This window comes from Typopeltis vanoorti, chromosome 13 (assembly GCF_054136105.1).
Source record: "Typopeltis vanoorti isolate ZY-2024b chromosome 13, IOZ_Tvanoo_1.0, whole genome shotgun sequence".
Classification (NCBI taxonomy): Eukaryota; Metazoa; Arthropoda; class Arachnida; order Uropygi; family Thelyphonidae; genus Typopeltis; species Typopeltis vanoorti.
The window spans coordinates 24,237,182-24,255,210 of NC_143561.1; the positions used below are offsets into that span (position 1 = coordinate 24,237,182).

The window sequence follows — 18,029 nt, forward strand, 5'->3', positions numbered from 1 at the left end:
GTTGGAGTCTTGACAAGTAACTGACTGATTTGGAGGAAAATTGTAGATAGGATGTTAGTAATGATGTAAATTTTTCATGTAGTACTATCATATTCAGTACACCCCTTGAGGTTACCTGGCTGGAATTTGATGATGATTATGATGATGAAAAGCTTTTCTCTTGCCTTTTCCTGATCTACAAAACTTAAATACAGATCCTTATTTCTGTTCCATGACTTCTCAACTTATGTTTTAAAAGTGAAAATCTGGTCATAAAAATCTCTATTTGACCTGAACCTAGCATTGTTTCTCAATTTGTTCCATCATATTTTTATTCACCCATTCTTGAATGCTCTTTTTGACTTTTTTTGAGTAACTTTACCACCATGCCTAAGATACTGATTATTCTATAATTTTCTACTGCAGTCCTTAGAACCTCCCTTATGAAAAGGGATTATTTTGTCCTCTCTCTACTCCCTTGAAACTCTACCAGAGCTGAGACTTCAATTTAAGAGCCTAGTCAGAAATATTGCCACTTTCCTTGCATATTGTTGCAAAACCCAAGCTGATATCCCACATAATCCAACAGCTGTATTTACAGTTGAGATTCTGCAATATCCTAAGAACTTCTATTTCACCCATTTCTGTTCCCACATCAGTGTCTGCTACATATGTTACAGCAGTAACATCATTTGGTTGATATACCCTTGCAAAGTGGTCACTCAGGAACTCAACTATTTTATCTGCTTCTGTTGCCTTGTGATCATCATCACTCATTAAGGTTAATTTTCCATGGTCATTCTTCCTTTTGCCACATAATGAAAGAACTCTCTGGGATTTCTCTGGCCTGCTTGGCTAGATTCTTCTTGTAATCTGATTTTGCCTTTCTTGCCATGTTGGTCACCTTTCTTGCCATGTTGGTCACCTTTCTTGCCTGAACTTTGTACTGTTCATGAGTTTGCTTGTCACCTTTCTCCTTATATACTCTCCACAGCATTTTCTTTTTCTGCTTATGCTTAATAAGCATTAGCCGCAGAATATTCTTATGATATTACGCATCTTGCTACCTGCTTAATCCTCCTTACCTTAGGTATACAGTTTAATACTGCTTTCCCTAGTTCAGGGTTTCCCAAATTGTGCTCCATGATGTCAGTGACCAAGCCGTGTATTTTTAAACATGGAAGTAATTCGGGAAAGAGAATACTGCTGTTTATGACCTAGCATAAAAATTGCCTACAAGCCAATTACAACAATGGGTGGCGTATCCTCTGTTCTCTAAACTGAATGAAATAACATCTGTGTTGCAAATTTTAGTAACCAATCAGCAAGGAAGTATAAAGAAAATTTTTCCACTGAAATTGAAGATCAAGGTAGTCTGTATCCAGTTCTCAAATCTAGTAATACTGAATACTTTCTTTGCAAGTTTGTATTGTTGGGTGAAAGTACTTGTTTCAAAACCATGGGGCCATGATTTTTTAAAAGTAATAGATCTACAAATTTAAATTTTAATATGAATAAGAGACAAGGGATTTTTTTTTAAATTTTGGTGCATCACAAACACTTTTGTGACGCAACAGATAATGATTCATCCACCTCCAGCCTACAAAGTGATCTCTAGGATGTACAAAAGGAGGGGAAAACTACCAGCACCCAGGAGAAAAAGTCTGCATTCACTCGTAAGTACTTAGAATAATATTATAAATTTTTGGTGATCAGAATGGGATATGTCAATGAAAACCAGCACAAATTAATTTAATGATGTTGGCCTGAGGAAACTACAATATGCTACAAGATTTCATTAGTCCAGTGATTGATAACTGATTTAAATGTAATTTTATATTTGTCAACATGTGACACCGTATACATAAGTGTACTAATACTCTTTATGATTATGCCATAATTAATTATTAATACACTACAAAATAACCAAGGTGTTCCATGAAAATTTCAGGATTTGTGAAGTGTTTCGTCGTAGGAAAAATCTGGGAAATGCTGCTCTAGTTGATTCTTAACTATCTCCCTGCACCATTAACATCCTTCCCTTAAAGTGTTTTATGCCATGGCACAGATTTAAGCTTCCTCCTAAGCTTATCATAATCACCTGCCTTGTAGTTCCATATATTTATACCCCCTTCTATATTTATATATTTATTTCCTCATGTTTTGACTGTCTCCCAAGTCAAGACCAATGGTCACTTTCACCAATTGGAGGCAAAACATCACATCTTGGTTATGGATAGCTCTTCTTATCCTATTACCAGGTCCAATACTCTCGCACCCCTAATCCTCTCCATCATACACTGCCTCAAGTAATTATCTCTCAGTAGGTGTATAATTTCCATTTTCTTCCTGCAATGTGATATTTCTTCCTTCCAGTCTATATCTCCATAGTTAAAATCACCCATAATAATCACTTGACCTGTACTCATTGTACTAATTTGCGATGCATGTCTTCCAGATAAGACAAAACTTTAAATATGATATCAATGATTAAATATGATATCATGGATGATCTGGAAGACATGCATTGAAAAATTAGTACTGTTCATTAGTACAATGAGTACTAATGAACAGCCACCTCTCCCACCTATCTCCTGTTTCTTTTTTGGCTGCAATTCATTTGCTATCATCAGCAGTACCTCTCCCTTCATCCTATCTTTTCTATCTTCCCTGAAAATGCTAAACCCTCACATTCTGTCTCTGTGACTACATCATCTGCTGTTAGCCAAGTCAGTGCCTATAACTTTTGATGAGGTTGCACTAACCAGTGTCAAAAACTCCTCCCTCTTGTTCCTGATACTTGTGGAACAAAAGGGAGTTCCTATTAGTATACAGGAACTGCAGCATCCCTTTAGCACGCCCCCCCACCACCCACCTTTATGTCCTGAATTGTACTACCCTATTCAATATTTTTATTTGAGAGACTAGATTCTGAACTTGATCATTCTCACACTCACTTACCTCATGGGCCCCTTTACACAAACTCACCTGCTTCCGCCTTAATTGCTATTATTCATCATCTATTATGTGGATTATATGAAGGGAAGGGGCTTTAAATATGATATCAAAATTGGAGATGGACATACACATACTCAATTCTGTTTTATGCAGATGATATAATATATCAGCTGCTAAATCCAGAACAAATCAGCTGCTAAACTACTGAATCTTAACTAAATTGAATAACTGCTGTAACAAATTTTGTATGAAAATCAGCAATAAAAGCAAAACGAAAATAGGCATAAACATAAAAGCATCAGTTAAAATTTCATTGACAACTTATAGAACAAATTAAATGTTTCAGCTGTTTAGGCACAATTTTCAATGAAGATGGAAAATTATTTTGGAAATAGGAAATAATTTGAGAAGCCACTTGAATAAATAAATTTATTTGGAAGAAGAAAGAAATTAGCCAGAACACTAAATTAGCAGTATTCAAACCAATTTTCTCATATCTATAAGAATCTGTGAGTTGAGTTTAAAAATGAAACATTTCTCAAAGATTAGAGACCATACATAGATGTGAGAGTTCTAATAAAAAAAAATAAGGATAATGCTATTAATGGCAGAATCATATGAAAATCAAAGACTCAGAGAAAAGTATGTTGAATGAATTGAATATTTGAAATATATGAATTTATTTAAGTCCCTAAATGTCATTGTATATAAAATGTTTGTTTTATTAATGTAATATTTAAATTGCACTTATTTTGATTTTTGCTTAGCAAGCTGATCAGAAAAATGATGATGACGACGATGGAGAAGAAATTCCTTCTAATTGGGAAAAAACAGATGTGAGAAGACAACTGAGTATTATTAGCACAGGCTCAGTTTGCTCTGATGATATTCCATCATCCTTAAAAGAAGGCGCAGGCCAAACATTTTCTTTCACTAAAGTAAAAATTCAGACACCTGTAAGTTTGTTATTTTTGTTCCAAACTGAACACAGGATGGAGCTTATAGAATATAGCTGTGTTATATGTATATTAGTTTGCTTCTGTATGTTGATTGTTGATTAAATGAGCCTTTCAAGTGTGTCACTAAGAGGTAAATTTTCAGTCTGAAACTACATTCAGGACAAGAAAACATTGCCTTTATGAATTTTGTGATATAAAAATGGTGAAAACACATTGAAATTGGCAAGTCTTGTTAGTCGGTTTATTCAGATCTCTGCTTTAGTGATTTATTAGGAATTCAAATCTTAATAGAAATTTTTAGATGGATTATTACTCTAGAATACTTTAGTAATGTTTCTGTAAACGTTAATAATTATGTTTGTCTGACAACATTTCACTTGTAATAACTTCTACACATGAAAGATTGTAAACCTATGGTTAGCACCATGAGTGGACTAAGGATATTTTTTTTATTTTTATTAATTTTATATATTTTTTGCATTTGTATTATTTTTTTACAAATATGGAAACCCTGCTCTAGAGACCAAACAGTAAAATTTTTCAAACCACTTCTGACTTTCACTAAGTGGGGTGATGAACTCACGTTACATGATCAAATTCATCACCTAATGTGAGAACAGTCACAAACATTCATGTCCATGGTAGCATTAGAACCTGTTGATGAGAGTAGATATAACTCAGCCAGCCAGGCTATCACATTACTGTTTACTACTTTTCATTGTGAGTTATATATATATATATATACAATACTGTGTTTCTATTCTTTGTGTTCTTTCTTTCAAGGGTTACAGTTTGGTCAGCATACATGTGTAGAATTTATGGAAACAAAAACACGCACGTTAGAAGCAATTAACTTATAATTAAAAAAAAGTAATGCTCGACATTTTGATCTCTATATTGAGGTCCTCATCAGAAAACATACATATGAATAAGATCATATAAGATCAAACATACATATGAATAAGATTAGATGTTTTGAAAGCAATTATAATACTCAAACTGACATCGTAATTTCACTTGTTATATAAATAATTTCAGGGAGTTGTCAACTTATCGAAGGAGGTCCCTTTGCAGATCACACAAATGCCTAACTTTTCATTTCTCTCCTTGAGAACATTAACTGAAGGCATATCACAGAGCTCACAGCAACTTATTCCACCACACTATGAGAAGAACATGAATTTCTCTTCCTCCAGATTATGTCTTTACTCAGCTTCTAGACGTGTGTGTATACACACATGTGTGTCTGCATACAGACACACACATACCTGCCTTGAATTGTAAAATTTCTCTTGTATCTATACTGTAGGATCCCTTTACTTACATAATGTTCTGATCACTTATTTACCTTCTGTTGTTGTTTTTTACGTATATGTTGTCTAATATTTTTCTAGCATGAACATGCTAGATACTTCCATAATACATAATTCTAAATTTAATTTTCCTATGCTGCTTGAGAAAGACACCTTTCTCAAGCAGCATAAGAAAGAAGGAACTTAAGTTTAAAAAGTGTTCAGTTTGATCATAGCATCAAAAGAGGATCTTGGTTAAGAATGTGACTATTTAGCCACCAGTTGGTGATAGTGATCGTCCCATACCATCCCGGGAAGTAGCTAACTATACGATCCCTCAAAATAGGCAAATCAGCACTGTAAAAATGAACACATTGATCGATGGGCATAATACAACTTGCCCTTAGGGAATGCAACAGATGAGTGGGCATGTGGCCACATTAATTTGCGTGATCCCTAGTCAGGGGACTTTGCCCATCCTAAGTGACAGATGGGTCAAAGAAGAAGACATGCAGAACTGCAAAGCTGGAAATTGTGACAAACTCAGGAGAATACCATCCTTGGTCCCATGGTAACAGTTACTCAATGGGAAGGATAACAGAAATGGATGGAAAGTTTTCTTGCCATACATTTGAGACAGTGTTAGAATGTATTTATAGAGTTCAAAGAACAAATGGATTGGGAATGAAATGGATGTACAATCTTATTAAGCAAGAGATCCATAAGAAGATTATGTGGAAGGAATATTATGAAAATAAGAGTGAGAGGTGTTACGAAATATATAAAGCATTGGCCAGAAAAGTTATGAGTATTGCATGAAAAATTGGAGGTATGAAAAGAAATTGACTGAGCAGGCTAAATGCAACCCAAAATAATTTTATTGTTATGCTGCAAGTAAAAGAAAAAATGAATGTGTAAAAATAACTTCAATAAATACAACTAGTATCCTTGTGTCAGATGCTGATGAGATTGTTCAAATAATGAGTGCTTACTTTACTAAGATCTATCAACCAGGTGTATGCAGTATAGTGCATACTGCTTCCATTATACTGTACGAAAAGATAAAGATGCATGAGAATGTTCAAGAACTGTTTCACAACCTAGATAAAAATTTGGCAGTATGGACAGACAGGATATCAGCACATCTGCTATAGGAATGTTCAGCCTATTGGCTTAACCCTTGAGATATTTGTATAACTTGAGTTTCAGCTCTAGAAAGGACTGATTGGGTAGAAGAGAAATCTCATAATAAGAATGAAGGAACTTTTTTTGCCACTGTTGTACAAGGGTGGTGCAAAATCCAGTGTATCTAATTACTGACCTGTCAGTATCTCTGAAGTGATGAAGATTTTAGAGAAGCTGGTAAGAACTTGCTTATAGAAATGGGTTGAGAGACAAGCTATATTGCAAAGAACAGCATGGATTTACCGAAGGGAGGTTATGCTTTAGCAGTTTGCTCATATTTTAGAATGTTATGGCTGAGTTTTATAAAGGGAATGGATACACTATGATATTGTTAAATTTTTGCTAAGGCATTTGATAGGATACCATAAGAAAGGCTATTGCATGAACTAGAGAATATGGATTTTGAATACATACTCTTGACTTGGATTAGTGGATGGTTGACAGACAGGTATAAAAAAAAGTGGTATATAGTAGGTGTGAATTGGCCAAATTTAAGGTAACCAGTGGTGTTTCCCAGGGATCTAGCAAGAAGGAGGACAGAGTAATTTATACATATAATTTAAAAAAAAACTGAGTGTGGGTAACAACACACACTGTATTCCAGAACTTGGAAAGTTTGACAATAATTCTTATTTAGTCTTTAGTAATATATATATATATATATATATATATATATATAGACCTAAGTTCAATTCTTGTCGTGATGGGAAGAATCTTTATATGGATTTTTTCAATCAAAGGTGAGTTAGCCGATCTCATATGGAAGTAGTAGGGTTTTTTCTCCCGGAAACTTGAGTTTTTCATCCCAAATACAGACAAATCGGCCCTTCAGAACACATGCAATTTACAGACAAAAAATACTAGTTGTGGTGGGTGGTAGATGGCATTGATGGGGATGATTGGTAGTAGAGGTTCGGTGTAATAGTTGAGACAATTGTATGGTAGGTGTCCTCCTGCGACAAATCTTCGGACTCCTTGGAGGTGTCACGAATAATAATAATACTATATAATAGTAATAATAGTAGTAATTCCTATTTATTATTGTAACTTGAGCTTCACATTTTTTTTTCTGCAAAAAGGGGGTGTGAAGCTCAAGTCTTTTTTAGTAGAAGATGTCTTTTATGAAGGACTTTATAACTTTGTTTTAGTAAACCCAGTGACTGAAAGAAATCACATATTGCTTAAAGTCTTGATTATAAGAAGAGTTGCTTAAGGGCACAAGCTAGATTACTGGGAAGGGACCTCCACAACTTTTTTAAGGAATGCAGAGAACCAACCAGGACTTCTGATCTAATATCCAGTTCTCACCTTCTCGTAGTGCAGCTCTGTTAGTAGATATCAACCTGGATACTGAATAAATGAAGATGAGGCTGGCGGTTTGGAATTAAATTGAAATTGATACAGAAGATTGTATAACACATCAAAATTTCATGCTTGCTGGGCTTTGCTCAGTTAAACAATGTCTCTACTGTTTTCAGCAAGCAACAGGAGTGAAAAGTCAGTCACTGGAACAAATTCCATCAATGTAAGAAGTATTACATTGATGATTTTTGATTATTAATAAATTCATTAATAATTTATTAATAATAAATTAATAAATAAATAACAATAAATTCATAATAATCTGGGAAAAGGAGTAGTTGTAGTACTCAACAGTAAACACAACAATAATCTTTTGAATGGCAGGCAGTTTCAGCTAAAATGAGGTGGGCAAATGTCAAAATGGAGAATTGGACAGTATGACTTATTTATGCCTGTGGTCCTACAGAAGGTTATACTAAGCAAGAGTGTGGGAGGAAATTTTCAGACAATTAGAAAAGACTACTCAGAGAGAGAGAGAGTGAAAAAATTGGTCCTTGTTGGAGATCCATATAGCAGACTAGGAAATGAATTCCAAACCTATAGAAATTTTTTGAGAAAATTTAGAGAAAAGAGCAAAACTAATAATAATAATAATGGTAAGTACCTGCTAGATTTCTGTTCAGGATGTGGACTAGTAATTATTTCAGCATAATGTTGTTTACCAATTCACATGAAGAGAAGACAAAAAAAAAAAGGAAGAAAAGTCTTCTCATTAACATGTTATTGTGGACAGGGATGTTTCATGCTGGTTCAGGTTCAACTGTATGCAGAGGATTTGAAATAGGAAATGATTGCTATCTAGTTTTGAGTAGGGTGAAATCAAATCATAATGAAAATACAAGTGTATAAGAAAGTTTTAAAAAGTATTGAAATTGAGCAGCTTTCAGAGGGGAATTTGTAGACTCAAATATACAAATATTCAAGAAAAAAAAAAAATGAATTTGAGAACATGAATCAAATATTGGAGACTCAGTGACAGAAAGATATAGAAAAATCAGAATTCCATGGTGGACTCAGGAAGTTAGAGGCAGTTGTGGAAAAGAATAAAGCATATTGAAAATTACATAAAAGTAGCTAAACAGGTCATGGTGTTGTGTCCCAATCTCTTAAACTGTTAATTTTGTGTTCTATACTTCCAATCTTCCCTAAAGAGTCACGTGGTACCTCCAAGATACAAAGGGATTGCCTCAGGAGCGAGCCAAAACTTAAAATCTTTCTTCTCATAGAGCTCTAGGAATATTTATTTTTTTTGCTGCACCACCTAAAACAGTTAGATTAAATAAAGTTATCTTAACCAAGAAGTACACAAGTGACTATTGATTTTGCAGTCGTGACCCTCAATGTGACCTATTCTTCCCTGCTCTGGTTCAAACTTTTACAAGTGGTGCATTCTAGAATTCAGATACTTAGGTTTAAAAATAGCAAAGGTTTATTAAGCATATTAACACATTTTTACAATACAATTACCATTCATACTAAATTCCAATACTAGTCAGATAAGATTACATGTATTCTAAATGAATCAAGAATATTAAAAACAGCATTCTTAATAAATCATTCACAAAGGTGGTTATTCTAAAGTAATATTTTCTCACTAAACATTCATTATATATCTAGTTACTCAGACTAATTCATCTCAGCTTTCTCTAAAGCATACACATTAAATTAACCTGTATATGAGCTAACTCACTGTACTTTCTAATTTTTTCATGCTACAGTCCTGCTCTAAATAAATCATATCCTCGATCCTTAATGTCTCTTAGTTTCACTTAACTTAACACCATAGTAAGTTACACATATAACATAGACAAAGGGAATTTTAACGTTATCATACACCAGGGCTTTTCATACTTGTTCCTTCAATTTGGACTGCCTTCCTTCGGTTGATCTTCCCTCTTGTTCACTTAGTCGGTGAGGTACCTTGGATCCTCCGATCATTCTGTAAATTCACAAGATTCTGGCATGACTGACGTTCCAGACATAACTGTGGCATTGGGCGATTTCTCCTTCATGATGTCTGCTACTAGACACTAAGTGTTTCTACGGACTGCGATCAGGAGCTTATAACATCGCTAGTACTTGGACGGCATTTCCTGCTATCGCTCACCGGACTCTGAGCATAGCTTACCACTGTTCCTAGTCCGAGCGCTTCGGGACACAAGCCGCTCCTCCGTGCAACCTTCTACCTGCCAGACGACCTCCGATCACCAGCCAAGGAAAAAAAAATTCGAGAGACAGGGAAGGGGGTTCCTAACCTCCTCCCTCTTTTATTTCTCTCCCTACTGGTAATCACTGCAACCATTGTAACTTACCCAATGCATAGCACTTCACCCATGTGGGTCTCGTTTCATACCGTTTGTTTCAGATTTTCTTCTGACCATGCTCTGCCACGTGCCGTGAGCATGCGACTGCCTGAGGCCACCTCTCCTTCTGTTGGTGTGCCTTTGCCCTTTGAACCTTTGTTCACAATGTTTTATGCAAGTCATTCCTCAGACAAGCATTACAAATTTTAGTAAATCTTTGTTCAATTTATACAGTATTAACGGCCTTGCACAATCAAAAATTATTTCCTCTAACAACTTACAATTTCTCTTCTTTATGCTAACATAATTTTATATTATATCACATGTATATAGTACATACTTAGAAGCAAGCATTTTCCCACATAAAAATTTGTATCTTATTTTTCTATCTGTTAAACGATGATAGATGTGGAATTCTTTAGGATTCCCATTTATCAAGGCTTAACAATGGTAAGAAGTTAAATATCAGGAGGGCAGCAAAATGTTCTAGAGGTTATTGAAAAACTTCCAAAAGGGGGAAAGACTACTGTAAAATTAATCAGAGATGATACAGGTGTCATGAAAACTGAAGACAAAGATATTCTAGATGTTTGGAGTAATAACATTACTGAATAAAACAAGAAGTGGCAGAACAGTGATAGAAAATATTCAAGAATCAGAAGTAGTACATATCAGTACTTGAGGTAGGAAAAAAAATTATCAGAAGCCTGAAATGTAAAACGGCAATTGAAATAGATGATATTTGACTAGAAATGTTCAGATATGGAGCTATAAAAGTTTTACAGTGGGTGCACTGCCACTATGTAATTCAGAAAGCATGTGATGGTCAAATTCCAGATGATTGAAGTGGGACTCTGAGTGATACCCATCTATAAAAATTGAGATAAAACTTAATGTGAGAATTACAGAGAATATTTCTACTGAGTGTTTCAGGTAAGCATATATACGTGAGAAGAGGCTAAGAAAAATGTGGAAGGGAAACTTGGAAAAGAAGGAGGTTCCGATCAAATAGAGATTGTTAACATGAGACCCTCACTTAAAAACAAATAGCTGAGAAATACGTGAATATAACATGAATATGCATTTAAGTTTTGTCTGAAAAAGGCTTATGATAAGGTACTAAGAGAAAAGCTTCTAAACCTACAGTTATATGGTGGTGGTGTAAATGGGACATTATATTGAGCAATACAGTCTATATTTGAGTTTTAATCAGCAGTTAGAATTGAAGGAGGTACATGGTTTGATATAAAATCAGGTGTGAGATAAGGGTATGCTGTCTCCACTAATACAGTTAACTAAGGTTTATCAGAAGAAATTAGCCAAATTTACTGAATACACAATGGAAAATGGAAGGGATAATATGGGCAGTAGTATTACTTTCTATTACAGATTTACGATCTTGTTTTACTCTTTTTATTTTATTGCATGTAACCGCTGTCTTTTTTAATTTTCATATATTCCCTTTAGTGATGCAGTCTATGTAATCAGAATCCATTGGATAGGATACATCTTTGTTTACTTTTTTTTCCAATGTCTTTCTTGTCATAAAATTTTATGGACAGTCTGTATGTATCTATGTATGTAACTAACTGCTCTTGTTTTTATTTTTCTTCCATACAATGCGAGTTTGGCTTTTTTAATAAATTCCACACTAGAGGTTTTAGAATCTATAGCACTATGGTGCTCTGTGTAGGAAAAAGTTAAAGGATAACAAAAAATGAACTTTATGTATATTTTTTTAATGAAAAAGGAAGAAGAGAAGCAAGCTTGAAAGTCTGCAGTTGAACTATAAAAAGGATTAAACTTGACAAGAAACCAAGTGAAAAGAACTTCTTGTGAAAGGATGTTAGGCATCTATTGCTCTTCCATTAACAGACTTAATGGAAAGTTGATGAATGAGAGATGCCAATTTAGTGGAATCACCCATCGAAGTGCTGTAGAGGTGGAGGCAGAAATAGATTCTGTATGAGTCATTGAAAGAGGAATCATTATCAGCCAGAATCCCCTCTGCATAGCATTAGGAATTTTTAGGGAGGTCCTTGATACACTATTCCAAACACGAAAACTGCATTCTAAGGTTAGGCAGATTTGGAATTTGTATAAAGTTAGCGACTGTGTGGGAGAATAGTAACATCCTGAGCAGAAAATGATGTGAGGTGTTTTAGAGGCTGAAGAAGCAACTGATGTGATTTGTGCCAAGAATGAATAAGGTTAATGTCAGTCTGGAGAACGAGATATCTAATCTTATTTTATGTGTATTACTGAAGGCAAGGTAAGCTGAATTGAGATATTTTGGCATAAAAAGGTAGTAGTATTGTGTTTTTCCTTACCATTACTGAAGAATAGTATGCACTGGTTCTAGAACTTGAAGCAGCTCGATCACTGTGAGATTTGTCAACTGAGTAGAAGGAATGTAGTGTTCTGTATATGGAAACTATGAATTGGATTATTGGTTAGTGAGAAAAGGTCATTTATGTATAAGAACATGAGGGTAGATGGTAGAACAGAGCCCTTGGGTGCCTCTGGTAGAGAAGTCTGAAGAGGAAGATATTATCATGGATAGCAATCAACAAGAGAGAAAATTGGCTAGTCAATTACAAGGAGTCAGCAGATCAAAGGATACCATTTGCTGAGTAGGCCTTGATGTTAGCCCTGATGAAATGTCAAGAGCAACAGCACACATTTCTTCAAACCTTTCCATAGCATGCGTCTAAAGGTATGTGGATCTAGAGTATTTGAATCCATACTGGTAGGCATTGATTAACTGGTGGGTCTCCAGTTGGTTGGATTGCAGGCTTTTATCTCCTTCATGTATCAAGATAGATTTCAGTGTAGTATAATAGTGTGTAGACAGCAAAGGAGATATATTCACTGTGTATATCCTTTTATTAAAGGAGCAAGTAAGAATTAAGTAGTTAATTTACATTAATATAATTAAAATAAAGAATGGATAAACAATAGCCTTTTTCTCTAAATACTTAAGGAGGATATCAAATATTTGTTTGATATCCTAATATTTTGATATCAAAATAGTATTTTGATATCAAAATACTAGAATTTCCTGGTATTTTGAAACCAAATATTGAATCTTACAAAATATAAAGACTGTAATTCAATAGATTATAATTATTTAAAAGAGATATTAAATAATTCATTGTTTCTTCTTTTGTGTAGGAAGATGAGGATGATGAAGTAGAAGAAAGTAAGATGAATCCATCTCAGATGCGCCTTCTTAAACTGGCAGCTACAGAATGGCCTTATATGGTCACTGGTTGTTTTTGTGCTTTTCTGATGGGACTTTCTATACCTATATATGGTGTTATTTTTGGAGAAATTTTAGGAGTGAGTATTTTTGTAATCTAGTTTTTTGACTGTGGTATTGGTTTGATAAATTAAACTACAAATGTAACAATTTTACGCATATAGCTACAAATGTAACTACCACTACTGCTATTATAAATACAGATATACTTTGTTTTATATTATCAAATTTTTTTAAAAGAAAGCAAAGTTATGATTTTTTGTGCTTTATAGCATTTGAAATGGAGTTTTATCAGTAATGAAATGATCTGAGAAGTTTCTAAAATTTATTTATAAACTAAAGTATACAGAATACTCAAACATAGTATTCCAAGGTTACTCCAAAAAGTTTTGATACATTAATGAAGTTCAGTGAATTTGTTCTTTTATTACCTTTTCCTGGAAAATGAACGAAAGTGTCTTTTGGTTTTATGAGTTGATGATTGGTGATAATTATTTCTTGCTACAGTTCTGTTTTTGCTATTCTTACTTTGTAAATGGATAGTTTCATCTGCATGAAGAGCAGAGAGCAGTATGTATGTATGTATGATTTTATATAATATTATACATGAAAACACAAGGTAAAAGTATTATTTAACTATAATGTCAAATATTTCAGTCTGAAATTAACACTCTCATCAGTGGCTTAAAAACAGTTTTTTACAAGGTAGAATGCAAACAATTGATTTATTCGAAATAGAAGAGCCGTGTGATGTTAAATCATCAATAGCGTTATACTTTCACTGAAGGAAAGGTTAATCATAAAAGTGTACAATAAATTGCATATATGAACGTCCAGTTTGTTCCAAAGTAGGAAAGAAAGCAGTCAAATGGAATTTGGTATACACCTGGAAGAGACATAGGTGAGCGTTTATCTTTAGAAGAGGGGAAATACATTGAGAGTTTATTAATAGGAATATTAGTCGCTACTAAATCATATTTCTTCAGAATTCTTGAAGATATATAATTCATAATATCATACTAAACAGATCATTAGATAGATGTAGTATCTAGTTGGTTTCTTAAGACCTCATGTCTTTATAAATATCATTATTGGTCTCAATTAATAAAAAAAAAACAAAAAAACTTTAATGTATTATTCAGAACAAACTTTCCCATATTTTTGATAAGGATAGGAAGTCATTCCAATTCAAGTTAGGGCGGTGAAGTAAAGCCTCAGCACGTTCCTTAAATAGGCATTCAAATTTATACCGACATCTATGTAGAAGGTGTGTTTCAGACCAAAGAATGTTGTGGTCTGTCTCTATTTTGTATTGTGCTAATCCAGACTTATTAGATTTGTTGCAAAAAATATATGATTGATGTTCTTATATTTTTTTTTTCTATTGAACGTCCAGTTTGTTCCAAAGTAGGAAAAACGGCAGTCAAATGGAATTTGGTATACACCTAGAAGAGACATAGGTGAGCGTTTATCTTTAGAAGAGGAGAAATATGTTGAGAGTTTATTAATAGGAATATAAGTCGCTACTAAATCATATTTCTTCAGAATTCTTGAAATAAGTTCTGAAATGTTGGAGATGTATGTATGTGCAATTTATTGTACACTTTTATGATTAACCTTTTCTTCAGTAAAGCATAATGCTATTGATAATTGAACATCATGCAGCTCATTCTATTTCAAATAAATCAATTGTTTGCATTCTTACCTTGTAAAAAACTGTTTTTAAGCCACTGACAATAGTCTGTTAATTTCAGGCTGAAATATTTGGCAATATATTTAATAAATAGTACTTTTGCCTTGTGTTTTCATGTGTATATTATATAGTACTATGGCACTAGTTTCTCTTAAAACTATTATTATTATTATTATTATTTCGGGCAGCTCCAAGGAGTCGACAGACTCATCGAGGGAGGCCCTAACATCATGTCAAGAACAACTATTCGACATTCACAGTATCTATCATACCTCGCCTTGAACTCATTCATGGTCATAGCACCTGCAACAGACTCTGGGAGCTTATTCCATTTACCACTCTCCAAGTAAAAAACCTAGCTCTAATACCCTTGTTAACCACATTCTTGCCCAGCTTCCATGTATGGCCCCTAGTCCTCCCACTACCAGTCCTATTCTCTAAAATATCTTCTGGATTAATCTTATAGAAAAACCCTTCAGTAATTTGAATGTCTCAATCATATCCTCCCTTTTCTGCCTATCAACCAATTTTTGCAACCCACAAATCTTCAATGTGTTCTCATAAGGTTCATTCCACAGACCTGCCAATCTCTTGGAGTATGGTTCCACCAATGTGATATATTGCTGTTAATCTTTTCACTCCAAAATGCATAACCTTACACTTTGCCACATTAAATTGACATCCATTTTCCCTAGCCCAGTCCTCCAAACTATCCAAATCATCCTGCAAAATTTTGACATCCTGTGCACTCACAATTGCTCTACCCAACTTTGCATCATCAGCAAACAAGTGAACACTTCCTGTCAGATCCTTTCCTATATTGTTAATGAACAAATTGAAAAGTAGTGGTCCAAGAACAGAACCCTACGGCACACCACTAGTCACAAGCCATCTTTTGGACTCCACTTCTGAATAAACCACTCTCTGGTATCTCTCCATCAACCACCTTCCTATCCATCTCACCAACCCTATATCCATTCCCATCTGCTCCAGTTTACTGATTATAGTTCCATGTGGTATCCTGTCAAAGGCCTTGGCAAGGTCCAGTAGAATCACTGTAAACCCATTACCCTTATCCATTTCAGCCGTCACTGTGTTATAAAACGTGAGCAAGTTACTGAGGCATGATTCCTTGACAATGATTCCGGTAATTTACAACATGCAGTGGAACTATTTTCCCTTCTTTCCTTCTTTCCACTCCTTTGGAACTAACCCAGACCCGAGACTCAGATTAAACAAAATGGTCAAGGGTACTGACAATTCTTAAGCCGCTTCACATACGACACGAGCTGGTATACCATCCAATCCCACAGATGTATTGACATTGAGGTTTTGCAATAGACTACTCACCTCCACCTCATTCACTGCATTTCCCATGTAATCTATTGGTTCATTCATTTCTGCAATTTCACCACCTGGATGAGATACTCTTGCAAAGTGCTCGCTCGGTAATTCAACTATATCAACAGATTCGGTTATCTCCCTACCATCAGCATTCTTTAAAATCATTCTGCCATATACATTTTTTCTTTTACTTGCAACATATCGAAAAAACTGTTTAGGATTCACTTTAGCCTGCATGGGCAATGTTCTTTCGTAATCTTTTTTTGCTTTTCTTACCACACTCGTTACCCTTCTGGCCTAGGCTTTATACTGTTCATGTGCCTGCCAGTCACGTTTCTCCTTAAATTCTCTCTGTAGTTGTTTCTTTTTTTGCAGCCCAAGCTTAATGGTGTTGTTCATCCATTTAACTCCTACTTGATTTATTATTCAGACTCTAGGTATACAGTCAGCCGTTGCTTCATGCAAACACTTTTTAACCACCTTCCATGCACTGTCAACTTTTAGCCCTTGCAGTTGTACATGCCATGGCACTGTACCAATCAATCTCCTAAGCTTGTCATACTTATCAGCCCGATAATTCCACATGTAGCCCATCTTAATTGTAAATTCCACACCTTTAGCCACCTCCCAAGTCAAGACCCCGTGATCATTCTCACCAATTGGTGGCAACGTGGTCATATTCGTTACAGCCAAATTCTCAGATGCAATTACCAGGTCAAATACTCTCTGACCCCTAGTATTTTCCATTACATGTTGTCGCAGATAGTTATCCCTTAATAACTGCATAAAATCCAATTCCTTCCTCCCATGTGTCCTCTTCTCCTTCCAATCAATGTTATCATAGTTGAAATCTCCCATAATAATTACCCTCCTTCCACTCATTTCTTCTATTTGTTTATGCATACTATCTCCACCATCTATTCCATCACCTGGTCTATAGCAGCACCCAACTGTATATTTTGTTCTGCTAGTTTCCATCTCACACCAAATAGTCTCAAATGTGCTCTTTTCTCTATCCTGCAGTTCCACCTCTATTCTCCTTGGCTGTAGCTCATCCGCTGTCATCAATAACACACCTCCCCCCCATTTTATTCTCCCTGTCTCTCCTGAACACACCATACCCCTCGCATTCAATCCCACTAGTTGTGTCATCTTCTGTCGGCCATGTTTCACTAATGCCAATAACCTGTGGTCTGGAAGTGCAACCCAAGGCCAAAAATTCTTCCCTCTTGTTCCTAATTTTTATGGCATTTGTGTACATGAATTGCAGAAGCCGATTTGTCCTATTTTGACGCCTTATACTAACTATCCTATTCTGATTTGTTGTCCTTTGTACTCACTTGGGCATATTACTCACATTCATGCACTCAACTGTCTCCCTAAAGTCTGCATATCTACTCCACTCATCAAACATAATTCACGCCCTCCTTCTATACTCCTCACTTTCATACCGCAGCAACAGACACACCATCCTAACTCTCTCACTCTTTTCTTTTGCTACCTCAAGCAATTCCTTCACATCCTCACTCATAGCCTTTTTGTTTCCTTTCAAAATTTGTACCCCCTACCACTATCAATTCCTTCACCCTCTGTTTTTGCATTCTAATTGACTTGCTTACATTCTTTACATTTGCACCGGGTTGGTACGATTTTGTTAAACGCTCAACTAACACACCTCTTACTAAGCAATCC

The 18,029-nt window shown here is 35.0% G+C and overlaps 1 protein-coding gene across 3 annotated transcripts in view; it reads left to right on the forward strand.

The window, feature by feature from the left end:
- The window catches only part of LOC150099993 (ATP-dependent translocase ABCB1-like), a 370,123-nt gene that overhangs the window by 247,846 nt on the left and 104,248 nt on the right, over positions 1 to 18,029 (forward strand). For all 3 annotated transcript variants that reach the window (XM_090402525.1, XM_090402527.1, XM_090402526.1), the window contains exons 15-16: positions 3,705 to 3,893; positions 13,213 to 13,380. In XM_090402525.1, coding sequence (XP_090258651.1) covers positions 3,705 to 3,893; positions 13,213 to 13,380 — 357 coding nt within the window. The remainder of the gene's footprint in view (positions 1 to 3,704; positions 3,894 to 13,212; positions 13,381 to 18,029) is intronic.